The sequence below is a fragment of the Cloeon dipterum genome, chromosome 4 (assembly GCF_949628265.1).
Source record: "Cloeon dipterum chromosome 4, ieCloDipt1.1, whole genome shotgun sequence".
Classification (NCBI taxonomy): domain Eukaryota; kingdom Metazoa; phylum Arthropoda; class Insecta; order Ephemeroptera; family Baetidae; genus Cloeon; species Cloeon dipterum.
Window position 1 is genome coordinate 25,595,586 of NC_088789.1, and position 21,772 is coordinate 25,617,357.

Sequence of the window (21,772 nt, forward strand, 5' to 3'; positions counted from 1 at the left end):
CGGTTATTTCCGATGAAACTCTTTAATTTTACATACTCAAACAGGAAATTTAAGTTCTGCGTGGACTAAATTAGATAAAAAAAATTTTAATTTAATTTCATGTATCACCTGCGTGTATATTTATTTCTTTTTTTCTGCATAATAAATTATTGCTCGATTTCTACCCCTCCTGATCAACCAACTCGGACCTTTTTAAAAACATAAATAAATTTTTTTTCGCAAAGTTCAAGTCGGAAAAAATTTAAAAGCAGCGCCCTTTTGATTTTGCGCGACAAGGTGTGAAATTATATTCAGACCATATTGAGCTCTTTTCAAACTGGCAAGCCGCCCCAGTCGGAGCAGCCGATTCGTAACTAGTCTGGCGCCTTGTGCACTTTTTTAATTAGCCAACGCTGTTTCGCACGACTCTCGACTGCCGCGTTCGCAGGGGCGAGCACAAAGGAATCGCCTGTTTTCGCGCTTGCTGCATGGGCTTTCAGAGCTGCCTGCGTGTGGTGGAAATCCGATATGTTTTCCAGCAATAATTACGACCTGCCGTACGCAGAAATTTTAATATTGCACGTACTTATACAGAAGGCCGCTCCGATCTCGTAAAGGATTTGAAAATCGTATTTTGACGTTGCGTGTAAAACGAATTTTAAACGTGATATGACTAGCTCAGCTTATTTTTACGGCCAAATTTGCTGTTTTTAACTCTTCCGGCTCACAGGCAAGGTTAGAGCTGTCAACACTTGAGCAGCAAAATATGACATGTGTTCCTGTTATTGAACAAAAAGTTTTTATAAAAATTCCATCCGAAAGTCTGCGTTAATCATGCAGGAGTTGGCTTTCCTGACTTGTGATTATTTTTGGAAAATTGATCCGAAGTTTGATTGCGTATTATATGGTAATCACTGGCTTTCTTTTGCTTTAGCGAATTATTTTTCTGAATTAAAGCAAGTCCTTCGGAAGATACAAATCATTTGACATTTATCTTAACGACATAGGACATAGAAATCGAGATCAGGCACAAAAACCTGCAAAAAGATTTTAGAAAAATTGCTCTCGCAGATTTTATTAAAGTATAATGCTCCTTCAATTTAATCAGTGCAATCCTTAGAGCAATTATTTTTTGATTCAGCACAATCAACATAATTGTTCTGCCTTGTAAGGATTTTTGTTAATTATTCGCAGTTCTAAATCTAAATTATTAGTCTAGCATTAAATTTGCACAGCTCGGTGCTTTGAAAGCTAATTTTCCGGCTGCAATATACACACTCTTCGGTGTTTGCTTTCCTGGCAGACCCTTCTCTCGACCTGCTGCTATGCTGATGATGATCATTATGGCGCGGTGAAGCAAACTTTCAACCGCGCAACTAGGCAAAAAGTGCACTCTCCCCGGGGTGTTTGGCATGCAACTTTGCATCCATAAAGCAGAGGCGGCTATATGATGTAAAACTTTCGGAATAAAAGTAAATGCTTTCGGTGCGTGCTGTGTGGCTGCGGCTAAAAATAACGTTGCAGGCAGGTATCAAGTAAAAGAAGAGGCGCCGGATGAATTTTTAAAAAAGGCGTGTGCGTGTCGGCGGCGCGTCACTTTCTCATATAGCAGGTGCACACGCCGGGGTGGACGAGAACAAGAAAGTCATTAGAGTCGTATATCTATTTCCAGCATGGAAAAGGCCTCCTAGCCGTGTAATTTGGATCACCCGCCGCTGAACGAGCCTCATTCATTGACACTTTATCTCTCTGGAAGAAACAAACAGAACCAATGCCAAGACTTTGACACTCTTCTGCTGTGAACTTAAGTTAATGGTGGGAAAATCCTTGCCCAAATTTTTCCAAAGGTTATATAGTTTTAAAATCCAGTTTTTTGCACAGAAATTCAAATGAACACGAATAAAATAAAATTATTTTTGGCTGTTTTTTATTCGCTAAAAACTTCGATGCGAATAAATCAGTTTAAGACGGATTTAGACGGTTTTAGATTATTTTTATCCGGCTGTTGCGGTTTTAGATGATTTTAAGTGTACTTTCGATGGTTTAAAATCGCCTAATTCGTGCTTAGCGGGGTCCAGATTCGTGCGACGCGCAGGTATGGCGTCCGGTGGAGTATGGCGCGAAAAAACGGTCACGTGAAAATGCGCGAAAAAAAAACAAGTTTTGGTCAATATTGTGACATAATTTGCATTACTCGTACTAATTGTGTCTTTTGGATCGCAAAAACAAACTCCTGACACTCGTACGGGAATCCAAAGAGAGCTTTTTGCTTCCCACATTCAGACGCCATCTTGGATCTGCGCAGTGCAAACCGATTTTATCGCACATCTGGCCCCCGCTGTTCGTGCGCTTAGAAATCTACAGCCCTAATTTTCCCTATCAATTATCCTCTACGAAGATTTACGAGAATAAAAACAGTCGATTAGCTAACAACCCCTTAAAAGCCTTTCCTTTTTTCCGTGGTCAAAATTTTCGTGTGGCTTATTTTCGAAACGCGTGCGACTGCTGTGTTTTATCTCCGGCTTTTACGACCGGCGCGCATGAAAGAGTTGGTTCTTTCTTTCTTTCTTTCTCTCTTCCTCTCTGCTGATCTCATTGTCAGACGTAATTAATATTTTATTGCACGCCCGCTTATCGCCTCTCAGGCCTGGTAGTTTTCACACTGGCGCAAACGGTGCCATCACGCTTATTGTCGCATGGAAATTGCTCCTTGCGATGGAATTTATTACACAGCGTCCTAAAGTGGCACGTTGCGCGATACCCTTATTGTTTTCGAGATTAAATGTAAATCCGAGGAGAATTTTTTAAATAAGCCTTCGGGTGATATACAAGAGTAGAATCGGCTATAAATATTCATGACATTTAAAATTCAAAATATTTATTTTGGAACATGCAATACGATTGGCCGCTTTTTGGAAGACGTTGATCGTGTGGGGTATAGAGATAATATATATGTACTTCTAAATTCCTTTTATCTGTCGTTTATTTTAGAGCGTATAGCATTTGGGCTATAATATTTAAATACAAAAGGTCAAGTTTTATAAACAATTAAATATACGCAATAAAATAACGAGTCAAATGTAATAACAAATATAAAGTATCTTACCCCGTGTGTGTTCGGGTCGATAGTTATTAAAACTTCTATAATACGCACGACTTAATTTCCCGGCCGGAGAGCGAGTATTAGATGACATGACCATTGCTTGCTGAGGTTGATCGGTCAGTGAAAGGTGGAAGGTTGAGATACGCTTATCATACAGCGATAGCGACATAATATCTATTTATAGGAGTTAGTTGATGCAAACTTAGTTTACGTCAAGATGTGCGGGAACCGCTACAGTTGCAACTATTTGGATCAAAACAAACAAAGAGCTCTTAAAGGATGCTATGTTTAAATTTCTGGTGAAGTTATTGTATTAAAAGGTTTTTAAATTCGCTGATGTATTAAATCTGAGCCATACTTGTGTTAATATTCCAAATTTGAGAAATAATAAAATTAAAAGATTATGTTTTTATTCTATGAGATGCGGAGGGTCAAAGGTTTTAAAGGGGCAATTTTTAAGTTCAAGCGAATAGTGAGAAAATGAAAATTGCACGATTGGTTGACTTTTTTCAGGTGGAACCCGTGCCAACCGGTTTAAATCGATCCCTGGCGTCAGGGTAGCCGTAAAACGATCGAAATCATTCATGTGGACACTTTATCAACGCTATTGATGGGCTTTGTATTGGATCGATCGGCAGGATCTGAACACCGTTGGAACGGCCAAGTCTTGAGCATTCAGAATATGGGCAATTTAAAGTGGAATGATACTGGGCAACAATTGAAAATTATTTAAATTGTTGGATGCCATAAACAATTGATCGATAAACAATATGTTCAACAATTTGCAATAATAAAAGAAGGACCTTCCTACAGTAAAAATTCAAATTTTGCCAATTTTCTCCAAAATGTACAGTGCTTGAACATATTTTCTTGGCGTATTCCGATTCCTCTCGTCGAGATCTGTCCAACGGTGTTTGCCACTTGTTGGGGAAACTCTTGGTTTTGAAATTAAATCGGATTTCAAGTAAGGAGACAGCCGTTACCATTTGAAAAGCACGGTGACTTTCCAGCCAATTTTTTTTTTTTTTTATTATTTAACTGAATCCTAAAGGACGAGTTTATGCATTGGCAACAAACATTTTCCAGGCTTTTGCATGTATCATTCCTCTTTAACCTTTTGAAAGTTATCAGGGTGCTCAGGATACCTTGTTTCTGAGTGACCTTTGATTCTATTAGTTCAAAGTAAAAGCTAGAAAATAACTTTGTTTGACTTTCGTGTCGTGAAAGGGTGGAACGATATGCCACCCGCATTGAAGGACTGCTCTGCGGCACAGTTTCCTTCCATCTGCAAGGCGTATGTGGTGTCTTTATGATTTTTACTAGTCTGACAATGAGCTCACTTCGGCTTTGTCCTCCAGGGCAGGGTCTTAGTCACTACTTGTTTTCCTGAAGTGTGTCGCCCTTTCTCACTTGATTGACATGTGATAAAAAATTATGTACATATATTATGACAAAGTGTGAGAATAAAGAACCAATCAACTGCCGAGCCTCTGAGTGTTCAAGCTAAAGGAGCAAAATAATTACTCATTGAAACAAGTTTCTTCATTGGAAGCAATATTGGTTACTAATCGGATTAGCAAAGTTAGATTGTTGCCATGCATTTCCCTCGATTAGACAATGGAAAGGAATTAATAATGCCTTTTAGAATGTCAATAAGTATGCAACACATTACCAAACCAATATTTTCGCGTGAGTGTTTCGAAACGCTGTATATGAGTGTGTTTGGTTCTCGAAATCGAGAGCGGCACGGCTGGCAGGTGGAAAGGGCGCCCATAACATAACAGGTCGGCTGCTGCTGCTGCTGCTGCGGCCTTTACTATGCGCTCGCTCGATTCTCGTCGCGTCTTCGCCAACAACAATATCATTAATAGGCGCGCTCGGCGAGGAAAGTTGGATGAGAGAGTGATGCAAGCGAGGTACACGAGAGCAGCGAGCCCCGCGGCCGCACACACAAAGCGATTACAAGTTGATTAACTGCTTTGGAACAAAGGCTCTCCTGCAGCTTCGGCGTATAAGGAGAAAAGTCGACGCATTGCCAACATTGTTTTCCTTCCCATTTCTTCTCCTCGTGCCCACACACCGCATTCCCTATCTAAATGTAAAAGAGATGTTTCACAACCGAGATTTATATTTATTTATTTTCATCTCCATCAGCACTGACTTTGGCTCCAAACGACAGATCACTTGAGTGCTCTCTTTGTGAAAGAATTTGACGACACGATGGAGATAGAAAAAAATACTTTTTGGCGAATGGTTTTTTTTCAATAAGGGAATAACATATTAAAATGGGCCACAAACTTATTTAATCAAAAGAGGGTTTAAAAATGCACTGAGATCATTTTCAGTATAAGGAATTAATTTCAGTTTTACTCACTCTATTGTAAGAAAATTATATTTTCCGAGAAAATGAATTATTAAAAATCCATTAGAGCCTGAATGACGTGCGAGTTGAACCTATAAAAACCCGTCTAAATCGACCAAAAAATCGTCTGGAGACTAAAAAATTAAAAGCCAGAGATTAAAATATTTCTTAATTTTCCGTTAACCACATTTCTGACAACCAGAGACGTAACACTATTATTCCTCTGCTCCGATTCGCAAATTAATACCTAGCAGACTGGGGAAAAAATAAAAACCAGACGTTCCAAGGCTGAATAGATTTCACGCCTAAAGTTAAGATATAAATTTCGGTCCCACGTTTTTGGCCTTTTTTCAGCTTCCTTTTTTGGTCAAAACCGCATCACGACGTCGCGGCTGCGGTGCTTCATTACAATTTCGTCGCCTCCAAGTCAGACTTCGCGCTTTTTGGGGTGCACTCGAGGATAAATGCGAGCGGACGATTAACGGCGCAATTAACGGGGATGATTTCCAACGTATAGCGTGAGGGGAAGTTGCGGTGATCAGCGTGGCTGCGAAATTGCTCTCTCAGCTCAAATAATCACCGACGGCAAGTCTAATGAATGTGTGTCTCTCTCTCTCCCTTCCACGGTGCACATACGGGGAGACTAATCTCTGCCGTAATCCTCCGATACGTGCAGGAATAAATATGCGCGCATTATCGCACGAGTGTGTGAGCACCGGCGTCGAATTGAAAATACGCTGCAGAGAGAAATATCGTCTTTGCAAAGCCAATCGAGGTGGAAAAAGCAAGAGATATATTAAAGCTGCTTTGTCAGCATAAATTCGAGGGGGCTTTGCAAAGTTTTGCCCGGATTTCCGAGTTGAAATTCATTCCAGGCTTAGACTTGCCAAGGATCCCGCTCATAATCATGTTTTGTGTTTGCATATATAATTTACTTCCTCCGCTCTTAGCTGGTAGATTTGGTTCAGCATTGTTGTAAATTACTTTTGTGTTTTGAAAGTTCAGGCACATTGCATGAAAATTAATTATTCAATTCTTATTGAGAGACTTTTGCGTTGAAGGGTTAAACTAATGGAAAAATCCAACAGTTTACATAATCATAATTATACTCCACATTTTCAATAAACAACAATTAATTTTTTCCAATCATTCATTGCTCAACATTGTTCCAAGAGGCTTGAAAATTTTAAATGCATTTCAATGGTCCACACCGTCCAAACTATCATGTTGGGGCAATGTTACTGCAAAAGCCTAGAAAATGCTTGTTGCCAAAGCATAAACTCATCCCTTAGGATTCAGTTAAAGCCTAAATTGACCTAAGAAGCATTGTAATTTTTTGAGAAAATTGGCTGGAAAGCTACCGTGCTTTTCAAATGGTGATGGCTGTCTCCTTACTGGAAATCCGATTTAATTTCAAAACCAAGAGTTTCCCCAATAAGTGGCATACACCGTTGGACAGATCTCGACGAGAGGAATCGAAATATGCCAAGAAAATATGTTGAAACACTGTAAATTTTGAAGAAAATCGGCAAAATTGGAATTTTTACTGAAGGAAGGTCCTTTTTTACTATTGCAAATTGTTGAATAAATTGTTAATCGATCAATTGTTTATGGCATCCAACAATTCAAATAATTTTCCACTGTTGCCCCGTATCATTCCACTTTAAGGTTAAGGAAAAATCAATAATTGGATCTGCACAAATCTAAGTTGGATAAATCCTCCTTTTCTGACAGTGACAGTTTCTTGCTGCATCACATAGGGACCAAAATCCATCGTCCCGTAAAACATTTTTATCCTCTTGGCCAGAAGCTATGTATAGACGTTTCAAACTGGACAGCTATCATCACAATTTTCTGCGAAATAAATCGACGTCCTCTATACCCTTGGCCGTTAAACCCAGAGAAGGAAAAAATAGAGAAAGCTAGCTGCTTTTGGCCCTTTTGCAATGCGTATATCAGTTATGACACCTGTTAGAAAAGTCACAAAAATGCACAAAGGGCCGAGCCCGAGGAGGAAAGGAATCGCGTCATCTTTTTGAGTCATATCTGGATACGCCGCAAAGAGCGACGGCGAGTCAAGGCCAAGAAAAGAGCCTGCCGGCCACAAATCGCTTTTGCACTCTGCGAACGGAACGAATAACGAACTGAAGGAGAAAACGCACAGTCTGCTGGGTTTGCTGGCGTGCCGGTGGAGAGCAAAAAAACAAAAAATCGTAATATTCCACGCTCATGCTCGCGTTCTCCACACTCGGCGGAGTAAACAAAGGCGTTCTCGGGACGGAAAAGAAGCCGAAAGTGTGATGGCGAATTACGGACCCAAATTGAAAAAGGGAAAATGCAATAATAATAATTCGGCGGTGGCGGCGGCACTTACCTTTAATGGTGCTGCTCGGCAATTAGTGCGGATTCTGCTGACGCCGGCTCAACCTGTGGGAACAAAATTTCCGCCGCATTAGTGCGTGATTATCACAGCTTGTTAATTTCGTATGGTTAGCTATAAGTGGAAACCAACCGCTGAGTGAGTGAAACCGAAAGGGAAACAAACACTCGTGCTGAATTCTTATTTTCCACAATCAGACACGTAATTAGAACAAATTCTTCGACAAATAAACCTGCTGGGTTGACGCCAGCGAGACCAGTTCTGTTTTTCTCGCAAATTAAATAATTTAGTACGACCTTCTGATCTATATATATACGCCTGGAAACTGTGTAATGTAATGACCATTAAATTGCGAGGCTCATTGCTTTTCTAAGCCGTCAAATAGGCGAAGGATAAGTAAGGGCTTATTGGCGTGTAATTTTATCCACGATTAGTCAAATGTCATGCATAATTTGTTGATTTAATTTAGCTCAAATGATATAGAATTGCTCCCAGTAGCATTACGTAGTTTCTAATTTCATTGCAACATGCACTAGATTTGTTGGAAAGCTCAATACCTCATCCTCAAAGATTAAATTCGATTTATGTAGAAAATGCCTAAAAAGTAAACAATACAGCCTTGCATCATTTTCCTTCTTTACTACAGCTTTGTGAGTTCAATTTCCAGCGTTTCTGCTTGGTCAAGCCGTAAAAGAAACTGCACTCGGCGATAAGCCTTCTGCGGCCTTTGGGGAATTTCGAGGCACAAAGGTCAATTGAAATGTTGAAACGCGTTGTGTGCGGAAAAGCGCGATAAACCTGTTTCTTTCTTTCAACTCTCCTCTGGCACTGCACTTATCGCGATCTGCCGTGAGCGGGCTTCGTCAGAGCCGCAACAACAATTATATTTCGCACAGGACAAATAAAACGAAAAATAATAAAATTTTATTGCCAAAACGCCGAGTGCCGAATTTCCATCGCTTTTGTCTTGCCGAGCACATGGCGGGCCGCACCCAACGAAAATTTTTCATCTCTCTCCTGCGAGTCGTGTGAGTTATAATGGACGCGACCTTGGAAGGTATAATACTATATTCTTTTTCTCTCTCTCACTCTTTATTATTACGAGCCGTGACTATGAATATGGCCGAGCGACCAGCCGGCGTGGACGAGCAGGGTTTCTGGCCCTTAGAGAAGCCAGTGAATCGTGATACAAACACAATTACACACTTTTTCGATTTTTATCGTTCCCTCGGATCATATAAAACTGGGATTTGGTCCGTAAATTGTGCGCTCGCTCCACCAATACTTCTCAAAGTGAATGAAGAGCCTTGAAAAGCATAATGCAACACGCTTAATATATTCCACGATTTGTGTCGTTTATTTCAATCCATCATATACATATATTATGTGCCACGTTTCTTCCATTCCGGAGAATCACTCAGTCGCAGAGGAGTAAGGTTAATCTGGCAAGACGAAAAGCTCCAATCCAGAACGATCCGCATCGCTGTTCTGCACAGTGGTCGTGACAAGTGACTTGTGACAAATATTCCGTTAGCGAATAAGGAATGCACGCACAGAAGCAGAGAATTGATTTTATCTAAACTCCTAATCCGAAGAAGAAGGATTTTAGACGAATGATCATTTCAGATTTTTATTTGTTCATTCTAAATGACATAGCGTTTTTATTCTACCGACGAATATTGAGTGAAAAAATCAAATTCTTGAATTTTGTAACATCGCATGTACCATTTTAACGCGTGTTGGACTTTGATCTTTAAATGATCAAATTTCATCTTGGTATTAAGTTACAAAAAAAGGAATTATTGTTGAATAGATTACAGTCGCTGCACTTCCCAGGAATACCAACCAGGTGGAATAGAAAATACTCTCTGAAGGATGAGAGCTGTAGAGGGCAGCTGCATGTATCCAACCTTCAGTGTAACAACAAAAAAACCATGACTGTACAGATGAAGGGGAGACGTTCGGCACTCGGGGGAGGGCTCTTCATTCACTCACAATCAGGGTAAATGCGTTAAAGGTGTTTCTGTCGTCCTCTACGTGTACAAAAAGACCTGCTTCAGCTTTAAGGTGCAACATTCTATTTCATCCTACACCTTGTGGAATTCATTGTGCAGCACGCACCTTCCGAGGAGAATCGATTTTGTTTCCGTTTCTCGATATGCTAGTGGATATCGGAAATTCGACTTTTCATCAGATCCAATTCAGATTCATTTGCTCGAAGCGAATTGATTAATTATTGGTGTTGCTTTTCAAGAGTCGCGGAATGCAGCGAGCGGCGTGGCAGAAAACTCCTCGACTCGCAGTGACCCGCAGGTCGGCGGAATGAATGCCAACGGAGTGAGCAATAACCCTGCGCGAGCAGCGAAGAGACAAACTTTTAACTTATGCAACAGGAGTGTCTGAGGATTTTATTTCCAACCTCCGCAGCTGGCGCTGGAGAAAATAAAAAAAACCACACGTCGACCTCTCGAATGTTTGGAAAGTGAGTCATCGTGCGGGAATTCGGATTGCATTTATACAGCCTCGCTGTTTTGCCCTTTCGAGTGGAAATGCGCTGGCACATGCCGGAAAAACCACGCAGAAAAAACACGCGCGCCCGACCCGCTGTGCGGCGTAGGCACTTACTTGACGTAACAGTAAATTTGGTCTTTCGTTTCGACTCCCACGCTGGTCAGTCAGCGAGAAATGCCAGTCACACACACACAGCTCCTCAAGACGCGGTCCCACTCTCGAGAGAGCATTTAAATAGAAATTAGAAAGACGTGTATCCTCTGTCCGTAAAGATTTTCTCTGGACTATCAGAGGTTTAATTCTTTTTCCTGAAGAACAAGGAAAAATTCTTCTATTTCTCAACCGATTAATGTTCAACAAAGAAATTGGGAAAGAAAAATATTGATTACATACCCACCAATTTTTAACAAAAAGGGTGTTTCACTTAGTCCTGTTAAGAAAACTTGCAAGAGACCTGATCCACTACAACCAACTCAAACCATAGAATCAGCTCGTCTTCCTAATTCTAAATTTATTGCCTTCTCCTTCAATTAAATCAGAATTCTAAAAATTTTCTGTGGATTTTTTAAATTAAAATGTGTCTACAGATTTTTTAATTATTCCAGGTAGAGATTTTCTTCCTTATTTTTCCAAGAGGAGTGGGAAAATTTGATTTCAGACCGGCACGTTTCGGACAAATTAAAGCGACCCAGAACGGGAAGAATATAAAACCATTATTTGTGCTCAACAATCGAGAGAAGAAGAAGCTAATTTCATTTCCCTTCTCTTTCACGCGTTTCCTCGATTCCAGCGAAGTGGCGATTGTCTTCTTTAACATGCGTTTTCCCTTTCTGAATAGAATAAAAGCAGAAGAGTCGAATCATCGTGCTCGGCCGGCGCTGAATGCAATTAAACTGCGCTTAATTATCATGTCTCCACTGCTTGCACCGAAAATTTCCCACTGACTGAGCGTGTCAACGAGTTTTTATTCTAGTTCCCTTTCTCCCTCCACCTGAATTTATGTAAATCGTCAGCAGGTGAGTTTATTTGTGAAATTATCAAGATCCTTATCTGCTCTCACGTCACGAATATAGCACCAGGAAATAATGGCACTTTTTCGGACCTTTGCAACCTGACACCGCGTGCGGCGAGATTGATTGTTGGATCAGGTGCAGCCCATCTGGTCGGTGGAGAAAGTGATCGTCTACCTAACGCGAAATTTAGAGTGATTTCTGCACCAAACACTGGCTGAACCATAACTTATGATACCGAGTAGCATGACCAGCTGATGGAAAGAAAGTCTTCACTCACAATCAGCTCCATTAAAGAGGATTGATACTGCAATATCCGGAAGATCATTGTTGCCAAAATGCATTAACAAAAAATATCTAAGGATTCAATTTAAGACAAATTGACTGTAAATGTTTGAGACAAGCATGCTTTCCAAAGTTTAAAGACTGTCTTCTTACTTGAAATATTAATTTTATGTTCAAAACAAACAGTTTTCACAATCAACGTTACGAGGAATCAAAATCTGTTAAGTGGTCTAAACTTTGGAGAAAATTGGTGAACTTTTAATTGATTCTAAAATAGCTTTCGATTGCTGCCCTGTGTATGCATCAACTTAAAGAAACAATTTTAGCCATTGTTGTGACACAATTTCGAAAAATATTCGAGGTTTATTAGATCAACTTATAATGTTATCCAGATTTAATCTAACTTAAAAACCTGAAATCGAATATTTCCTATTCCTCCTTATCTGGGTGAAATCACGATAATATTAAATTGCAAATTTTAATAGTTTTTAAGCCAAATATCAATAAAATCAAACAGTGTGCCGACACTTCAAGCACAAAACTTTTTATCAAGACCTTGTTATGGGTCACAAAATATTTTTAAATGGGTGGAGGTGTTGCGTAACAGAAAAGATTACTGCCACAATAAAAGTTTTATCTTCTTTTCAAAAGTATTAATGTCTCAATGCATTCCGCCGGTGTCAAATACTAGAACGAAAATTTCTTAACATATTATCATTAATGAAATTTCATTCCGGGTTCGAATAGCTTTGCCACTGGACCTGGGAACTGCATTATTTGTTTTGCTAAGGAACTTAATTTTTTTTTGTCCTGGCATAAAAGCAGAAAAATGCCGATGATTGAAGTTTAAAAATTTCCAGTCAATCCAATCACTGGTGCTTTCTATTTTAAATTGATATCATTCTGTTTGTTTGAAATTTTATTTTAAAACCAACGACCTTAAATGTACTCTATATCACTCGAAAATAAATGAAAAGTCACCTGGCGAAGCATAAAATATAATTTCAAAACTACTCCAAATCAAAACGTTCAGCAACAATTTCGTTTCGGAAACTTGCCCGAGACACGTGTGTGTTCAAAAGTAAATCTCTCTCTCGTTTCAGTGAACTTAATGCTAGACAGCCATTGCCTCGTTCTCGGGCTTGGCGGTATAGAATACACATATAAAGAAAAGAACAGACCTGCAGCCGAAGTAGTCGGCGGCCGAAGCCGATGGCGGAGACTTGAACGCCGGGCGCATATCGACCGGTTATCCGAGGTCGGGCCTTTTTGGGGGTCACTCACATAGCCCAGGGGGCAGGGGCACACGCGGGGGCAAACAGAACCAAATTTAGACGCACGAATCAACGGCAAACACCATACTGGCGGCTTCTCATCGCGACCTGAGAGAGGAGAGCACAACCTGACGCCGAGAGGGGCCGAGCGAGTAACTTCGTTCACTTGCCTCGGGCACTATACCTTAGCCAGATTCCTTCCCACCACAAGAAAGCGAGCTGCCTCCTCATCGCCCATTATTTTGCTTTTATTGCTGCGGCATTTAACCAGGCAAAGTCACAGTCGTGGCAGGTTGCTCACAGAACTGCTCAAAAATTTTGATTTTCATCCAAACTATTAAAAAGGTTTTAATAATTCATAAATGGCAAGTTTCCTTCAAGTCACAGGAAGAATTTTATAATTTTGTTAAATATATTTTATTGAAAATTTAATTCGTTTGTAACATTTGACATGTTCGTGCCGCGGAAAAAGGTTGGTAAGAGATATTCCCGATATTCCATTTTTCCGCGGCACAAAGGCAAGCAGTCACCTATGCGGTTGAAGCTAAGCTCTTCTCCCCTCATTTTATATAGGAGAAGCGGCTAAACCAGGGTTGCCCTTTGAGCTTCCCATTCGTTTCAGGTGACTAATACACCAGACCGCGGAGCCTGAAAAAGTCTAAATATGTATAGTCAGCTTGCTTAACAAAAACCCACGGGTGAATAGGGGCGGAATTTTTGTTTGGTGATTCAATATCGCCATTCATCATCTTTTTCCCACACTTTACCTGAACCCATACACAGGGTGTAGGTATAATTCATATTTTTGTCAGAGTATCTTGCTCGTGACTTTGATGTACGAGATTTAAATCTCTGAAAAAATATTAACGTTAATATTCAATAAATCGGAAACAAATTATTTATGTCGAACATGAAAATGCTGAAAATTTAAATTAAATCATGTAAAATTGATCTTGACGAAAACAACAATAACATTATTTTCACTGGAATTTCATTTTTAAAAAAGTTCTACCATTTTTTCTTTTTGCTGAATCTTATTGGAATTGCAACTAGGTCTTTCTTTTAGAATTTTTAGTTTATTCCTTTCAGAAATTACCGGCAGAGGTACTATAATATTCTATTATTTGTAACAACTTGACAATAGAATGGAGAGTGGAGGAATTTTAATCTATTATATTTTACTATCCCGCGTAGACGTTGAATGGTGCGCCATCTCCACGCAGATATTCGAACTCACGCTGCAGTTGCACCACAATGTTTACTCATTGTCAGCACAGCTGGGTGTCAACAAATTCAGCGTTGAGGAGTCGTAATTTGGTTCACATGACGAGGATGTGACTTATGTTCGAGTCCACTTTTGGCAAGAATGGCTAATTTTCTGCAGCACCGAAACGAGATCGGCCTGCAGATTCCGTACGTGGAGCGGGACATCAAGGTGACCATCTACGTCATCCATGTCACCCTGGGACCGGTCAAGTGGCAGGTGAGTGCCTTGTCTATGTACATATGCGCCTAGGACAGTCACCTCGGAATGAAATTGTAAATTTTTGCCCAAATTGATGCGTTTTTGCGAAGTGTGTCGCGTGATAACTGTAATTTTAACAGTTAAGATGAGGTTGAAAATTTTAAAACGGTTAAACTGGTATGAATTACTGAAATTTTAATCGAGGTTCAATTTAGTCCGAATTTGTATGATAGTTGTCAGATGATGAAAGCTTTTGTTGCCAAACTTTTGCTTCATTTTACTATTTATTACCTAATTTTTGGGAAAGAAAGACGAAAGATGAGGTAAACATTAACTAATAACTGGCGTTGTACGAGTTGAGAAACCTTTTAAGCAGCAGCTTTTAACTTGATAAAGCCATTTCAATGACATAAGACATAAACTTTTATGACTGTACTGTTTTAAACGGTTCAAATCAATTCTGTCAACCAATAAATTACGAAAATTAACGAACTGTGTTATTTTTATAGTTTTACAAACAAAAATATTTGAATGAGCTCAATGCTTGTCAATATTATATTATCTTGGTCAATATTCAATATTGGTTTGAAAGTGTTCTTTAAAGTTGCTTCGTGACGTGTGAACTCGTGTGAAATTTTCAGATTGTTAGTGTGTTTTTTTTGTTTTTAGAGAAATTCATCTTCAACTCTCAATATAACGCGATTTTTTTCTCAAATTTTTGAATTTAGAAAATTATTTAACCCCAATTCCTCGGCTTCTAACCATCCAAATTGCAACACTGAACACAGTTAAACTTGTATCGATCTCCTCTGACCAGCTGAAGGGTTGTTGGCAAATTTCAACCACCTTAGAAAACAAAAATAATTTTAAAACGCTGTTTTTTTATTCTTTTGCATTTAAAAAAGGTAGGAATTTTAAAATAGATTATTTTGTGGTAATTTCGAGTGAGTTTTGGTTAGTTTAAAAATTTGTAAGCCCCGAGGAAGCATGCTTTACAGCATTTTTGCCACTAGAATTGTAGCATGTGGGTGAAAAGTGTGGAGTTAAACACCTCCTGAACCCTTCAGCTGGTGGGTAGTTTTTGAAAATCTTATGATTAGAAATTGATATTTGGAGTTAACATTTTTCCAAACTCTAAAAAGTCGAAAAAAATTCATTGTTTGCCAAGTCTTAAAAGGTTTTTCACATATAATAATGCCACTGTAAAATTTTCAAACAACTTCACACATTTAAGCACGTTTTCAAATTTCCAAAATCCTTATTAAGCTCATTATTTCCACATTTAAAATTAGAAACATAATAATTAGCGTTAGTGGCCTATTACCTTGATGTAGGACATCAAATTTGGTGTTTATTAGATCGGGCTCGGCAAGAGGAATTTATAGAGCCACTTAATTTTGAAATTGCATCACAAAGAGATGACATACTGATGTCTCGAAGTTTTCTTAAATTGTTCCATAAAGCCCGTACAAATGAATTCTTTATCGAACAAAAATTTATGGAGCAATCTACTAGTTTGAATGATGTCTTGTGAAAATGTCACTGAGTTTGCTCTCCCCCATTCAAATTTTGTTCTCCAACCCGTGACATTTCGTCAAAACTACTAACCTACGTACATATTTATTATCTTTTCCGTTTCTACTGTCCTTTCTATAACCCTTCCATTTTCTTAAAAAATATTAAAAACTAGATTAGAATTTTGTTATGAAAAACTAAAAACACCTTTGACTCCAGGTGAAGCACCGGTATAGTGCTTTCGCTGCGCTGCACGAAATCCTGGTGGCGGACCATGGCGTGGCCAAAGACCTTCTGCCGCCCAAGAAGGTGATCGGCAACCAGGACCCTGTTTTCATCGAAAATCGGAGGGCGGCCCTTGAGACGTACCTGCGCAGCGTGATGAACTTCCTGAAGATTGCCATGCCACAAGAATTGGCCTTCTTCCTGCACTTCCATCAGTATGAGGTGCTCTACCTGCTGCAGGGTATGGCCCTCCAGTTCTTCAACGAGGGCGACCTCCTCCTACAGAACAGCTCCTCTTACAAATTCACTCCGTTGCAGGTACAGGATAATTTTGCATAATTTAGTAGTATAGATTTGTCTGAAAATAATTATAATATAATTTCTACAAACTTAAAAATGAAAGATAATGCTCTATGTTTAATTAAGTCTTTTTGTGGAGTGAACATGAATGTTTTATTGGGTCCAAAGACTCATTTTAAAAATTGCAGCAATAGATGTTTTCAATATTCATAAAATGTTAAAAAAGAGATTTAAAATTTTATCTTTCGTCTCTTTAGAAGTTTAAAAGCATTAACAAGTAACTATCTACAAAACAAAGCTCTTAAATTTAGAAAAATAAATTGTATTTTAAATGTAATGAAGGATGCGTTAAAAGCGACTTGAATCCAAAGGATATAAAACAAACCTTTCCTTAAATTGTAACCATGAAGTTTAGCAAAATTAAAAATTCAATTCTGCAGTGCAGATCTATCTCTAAAATCAACTTATACAATTTTTACTCTAATATTTTTTTAACATTTAGTTAGTTAAATGTCTTTTAGCTCATCGTGTATCATTTGGGCTGTGAAATTTAGACGGTCGATTATTTTTTCTGAGCATTTAATCGTTGCGGGACCATCAGTTGAGCACAAATCATGCAATTTAAGGCCATTTAAACCATACTTGTAATCGTTTAAAGCTGCCAAAACCGTCTTAAATGCGTCTATTAACAGACTACAAACCAAGAAAAAGTTCATATTTTTGCGTCTTTTAGTGGAATTTTCGTCCAATCAGTTTTTCAGTCAAAACAGCTTATCAACTGTCCTCGTTTTTTATCTAAATATTTTAGACAGTTTCCCTACCCATTTTACAGCTAAGATTTTTTGCATTTTCAAATGATTCTACGTGGAAAAATTCATGTCTTGTTCGTTTTGGTGGTAATGCTAGAAGTATTCATATTAAATAAAAACAAAATTAAGGTTCAGGTATGCTTAAAAACGGGTTCAATTCACTCTCAATAAAAAAAGAAAATCACTGTTCGTTTTCTTTGTTGACAAAAAATATTAAACAACTTTTTTCTGTGTTCTTTTTTAAGTTTGTGACACTTGGACAAATACATATTTCAATAAGCGCTAAAAGAGAAGTGAAGTTAAACCTTTCATTGGCCAGAAAAATATTTATCTGATGCAAAAGAAAGGAATCCTTTTTCTTTCATCATTCTAAAATCAAAAGAGACAATAATATATAAATTTTGTTTCCCCTTCAGTTGCACGCAATCAGCGAAAGGCTGCGGCAGCCGTGTCCTCCGGTAGACATCCCCGACAAGCGGCTGGACCTGAGTCACGTGTTGGATTTCTGCTGGCAGCTGACCAAGGTCGAGATCGAGGGCAGCAATTTTCCGCTCAACACGAGCAACCTGATTCAGAACAACCTGCCGTACAACCTGAGCGCCTTCAAGAGCCTCCGTCACCTGGTCATGACCGAGGTCAACGTGACGCAGATCAAGGACGCGCAGAACATCAGGGCGCACGTGCACTCACTCGCTGTTCACCATTCGCAACTGCGCTCCATCGCCACGCTCGCCATGTGCGACGCCCTCCACAAGGACGTTGCGTCCGCAGGCGAAGATTACAACTGGCACAGGTGAGAACGAGAAGCTTTGTCCACATTTACATTAATTACATTGATTTTACAGTTTTCTTTAGCTAAATTGATTTAATTGTGCAGTTTTCATGTAATTGAAATTAATTTGGTTGAAAGCAGGGATTTTTTAATGTTTTAATTATGTTTGTTTTAGGCTTACCGAATTAGATCTAAGTTTTAATTATCTGGAGGAGATAGACGAGTCATTTCGGCTGATGGCGCACGTCAGGAAGCTGAAGCTGAGTCACAACAAGCTGAACAGGGTGACCGGACTGACGCACCTGCCGCACCTGTCCGAACTGAGCCTGTCGGCCAACGCCTTCTACTCGATCAAAGACTTGCACTGCTGCCTGGGCAACGTGGTGCGTCTCGACCTGTCCGAGAACCACATCAGCACCCTGGGCGGCTTTTCCAAACTGTATTCGCTAGAGAGACTGGACCTCGCCAGGAACACAGTGTCCGACGTGTCCGAGGCGAGCCACCTGAGTGGCCTGCCTAACCTAGAGTACCTGACCCTGACGGGCAACCCCGTTTCGACCACGGTCGACTACCGCACCAGGGTCCTCGAGAGGTTCAGCAGCCGCGCGGCTGATATTTATTTGGACAATGAGCGGCCGAACCAGAAGGAGATGGACACGATTGCAATACTACAAGTACTCAGGGTAGTCAAGGAGGGCCGCACACCACCTCCTAGGACGCCCAGGTACAGCTAGCTCTGGCTCCAATAATAAGTCATTCCGAATATTTATTATACACTGTTAGTATTGAGTGTGCTAACGATTTTTCACTATTATCGTCTAGTTGTTTGTTAAATAACAATGTTTCTAAGTGACCAACCAGTTGCTATTATTTATTAACCGAAAATGTTGCTTAGAATATTAATGAACTTCCAATAAAATAACTTCTTAAACTAACATTGGTTGTTCTTGAAGCATTTATCCTTTTATTTCAAGGCACATAATTACATGATCTCTTCAAGTTAAAACTTTGGATCTGAACTACTTAAAAGCTTCACGAGATAGTCAACTTTTTAATAGTTTTTGTTTTGTGCTTGATCTCAGAATACTGTCAAAACAATCTTCCATCTAGAGCTTTTATTTTCCTTATGTTTTAAAAATTATGCCTTCTAATATATTACCTAGCCAATAGATTTTATCACATTTTTAAACATTAAAAGTAAGCTGATTGCTAAAATTTCCTAAAAAATCTGGATATGAATTTTGGAATGATAATTAATGAAAATTCAGCCTTTCAACGAATAACAGGAATTTTTTATTGATCATTTCAGCACATAACTTGTCAAATAAATATAACAATCAGGAAAGTTCAGCTTTCATAATGAGAAATCTGTTCCGGCAAGTAGATGGAAAACCCAAGGAGCTCGATCGAATTTACAGTTTCTATTTTGCAGAAATTGTGCTTGTTAACATTCATCTACCTCCAACTAATTGGCTCACATACAGTGGTGAGTTCAAATGCCAACCCTGGCCCTCATGGAGGGCGGCACACCTCCAAGCAACATGCGAGACGGATCCTTCAAAATGTCCCTGAGGCCAGAAAGAAACTCTGCCGCTTGCTCTTCGTCAATTGCCCGCCTGTCATAGCTCAGGGTCACGTTCATGCTTTGCACCGGTTTGCCGTCAGAACCTGAAGAATCATTTCGTAAGAAACAACTGTTGTGATTGAGTAAGTAAATTTTTACCCAAAATCAAGCGGCCAGTTCCGACTGCCAAAATGCTGCACTGCGGGGGATTGATGATGGCGCTGAAGTGGTTGATTCCAAACATGCCCAAGTTTGATATCCTATTTAAAGAAAATTTAACCGTAAATCTAGACTTATAGGTATGTAAACTTTCTAACTGCGAGTTTCATAACAAGCTAAAGGCTATTTGGAGCCTCATAACTTGTAAACCCCTGCATTAACGTATATTTTTAGCCCTTACGTGAAACTTCCTCCCTGAAACTCGTTCAGCTGGAGTTTTCCTTGCTTCGCCCTGGCTGCCAAATCGCGCACCACTGCCGAAATCTCCTGCACGCCCTTTTCATTGGCTTTCTTTACAATTGGTGTTATTAGGCCTGTGTCTGTGGCGACAGCAACAGACACATCAACATCACCTACAGGAACAGCCTGCAGAGCAAAATGTTATTGAGTTGAAAGTACGTTCAATGTATTGCTAAATTAACCTGTTGGCCATCCCAAATGCAATTCATGTGAGGGTACTGTCTGAGTGCGGTTGCAACTGCTTTGATAACAAAATCATTGACGGACGTGGCGATGCCTTCTGCTTTCAAAGCCTTTCGCAATTTTAGCACTTCAGAAATGTCACAATCGATTCCTCCATAAGAATGCGGAATTGTTGACTGTAAATGAGAATTTGAGTAAACAAGAAACTAAAATGTAATCAAGTACCTTGGACTGTGAGAGTCTCTTGGCGATTGTCTTTCTCATATTTGTAAGTTCAACGTCAATGAATTTGCTTCCCTTCGCTACCTGGGGTTTGGCTTTGGCAGCAGGAGTCTTGGCAGGGGCGGCGGCAGCAGGTGCAGCAGCTTTGCTGGCAGCTGGTGGCAGAACTGAATTTTTTCCTCAGATTAAAATTTTTTGACAAATTCAAATCCTACCGGTCTGAGGGGCCTTGGGCTTCAAACCCTTCTGGTTGACTAAATTCAGGATATCACCCTTCAAAAGGTTGCCTTTAGGGCCTGTGGCAGGAACGTCGGAAGAACTCAGGCCGAATTGCTCCAACAGCCGGTGCACCGCAGGACCTTGACCGCTGAAGCCGATAATTTTAATTATAAAAATGAGGCCAATTGATTGTGAATGTCACTGTACCCTGAATGGCCACCTCCTGTTTTCTTTTCAACAGCTGGTGCAGCTTGACTAGCAGCTGGTTTTGCTTCTGCTGAGGAGGAAGGTGGTGCCGCTGACCCTGCCGCTGGCATCTCCACGTCTTTCCAGTCCTCACCCTCGGCCACCATCAGGGCGATTAATGTTCCAACCTTTACGTCCTTTGCATCATTCCCAACCTGACAAGAACAATTTATTAGATATTTTAACCTGGCCCCAAGAAGGACACCAATTTATTTAACTTATTTGGTGATTTGGCAGGCAAGAAAGCAAAAATTTGACTGAGGGCGGACAGGGCGTTGCCCACTTGCCCAGTAGCCCTGTCCTCTACCCTGATCACAATATACTGCATTTCATAACATAAAAAATTACCAAAATTTTAGCCAGAATTCCCTCCTCCTCGATTTCGAATGACACGATGGCCTTGTCAGTCTGGATGTCACAGAGAACGTCGCCCGCCGCGATGGGGTCACCCTCGTTCTTCAGCCACTTGACGATCGTGCCCTCGGCCATGGTCGGGGACAACGATGGCATCTTGATCTCGGAGCCAACAACTGCAAGCCGCAAGAGTGACCTTATTATTTAGGTTGTCCGCTCGACAGACAGCAAGGACGTAGCCCACGCACTGAAAAGCGCTGCTGACTGACGGAATCCATGCTCTAACTTCACCCTGAGCCTCAGTTTCGGAGTCAACAGGGTCGGCAGGAATTTGTTAGCGACCTGACGGCCGAGGCGGCCTGTTAGTGCAGAGGCCATCGCAGCCGACCCTGGCAATCAGATGACCCTTTTGTCATTCGTCAACACAGACAGAAGACACTCGGTTCTCGGTTTTAAACGGTTACTGCTGATTGCGAAACCGGAAATTTTTTAAACCAATTTCGCAAACGTTCGCCGTTAATTTACTCTCAAATTT

The 21,772-nt window shown here is 40.1% G+C and overlaps 3 protein-coding genes across 3 annotated transcripts in view; 1 reads left to right on the forward strand and 2 right to left on the reverse strand.

Annotated features, from left to right (window-relative positions):
* The window catches only part of kmr (kramer), an 82,068-nt gene extending 69,028 nt beyond the window's left edge, over window positions 1-13,040 (reverse strand). Inside the window, exons 1-2 of the mRNA XM_065490996.1 lie at window positions 12,812-13,040; window positions 7,819-7,871 (exon numbers count right to left, since the gene is read on the reverse strand). The gene's annotated coding sequence lies outside the window, so the exon portion shown is untranslated. The remainder of the gene's footprint in view (window positions 1-7,818; window positions 7,872-12,811) is intronic.
* A 1,124-nt stretch (window positions 13,041-14,164) lies between these two features.
* Window positions 14,165-18,925, forward strand: LOC135943378 (nischarin). The gene is made up of 4 exons (XM_065489875.1): window positions 14,165-14,387; window positions 16,104-16,427; window positions 17,635-18,011; window positions 18,166-18,925. Exons 1-4 carry the CDS (start codon window positions 14,271-14,273, stop codon window positions 18,722-18,724), a joined length of 1,377 nt encoding a protein of 458 aa, XP_065345947.1. The 5' UTR covers window positions 14,165-14,270; the 3' UTR covers window positions 18,725-18,925.
* Window positions 18,926-19,260: 335 nt separating this feature from the next.
* On the reverse strand, window positions 19,261-21,689 carry LOC135942490 (pyruvate dehydrogenase protein X component, mitochondrial-like). Its single transcript, XM_065488619.1, has 9 exons — window positions 21,486-21,689; window positions 21,232-21,413; window positions 20,845-21,038; window positions 20,634-20,785; window positions 20,422-20,585; window positions 20,196-20,372; window positions 19,955-20,139; window positions 19,714-19,814; window positions 19,261-19,658 (listed from the first exon to the last, which is right to left on the reverse strand). Exons 1-9 carry the CDS (start codon window positions 21,613-21,615, stop codon window positions 19,483-19,485), a joined length of 1,461 nt encoding a protein of 486 aa, XP_065344691.1. The 5' UTR covers window positions 21,616-21,689; the 3' UTR covers window positions 19,261-19,482.
* Window positions 21,690-21,772: the final 83 nt, after the last annotated feature.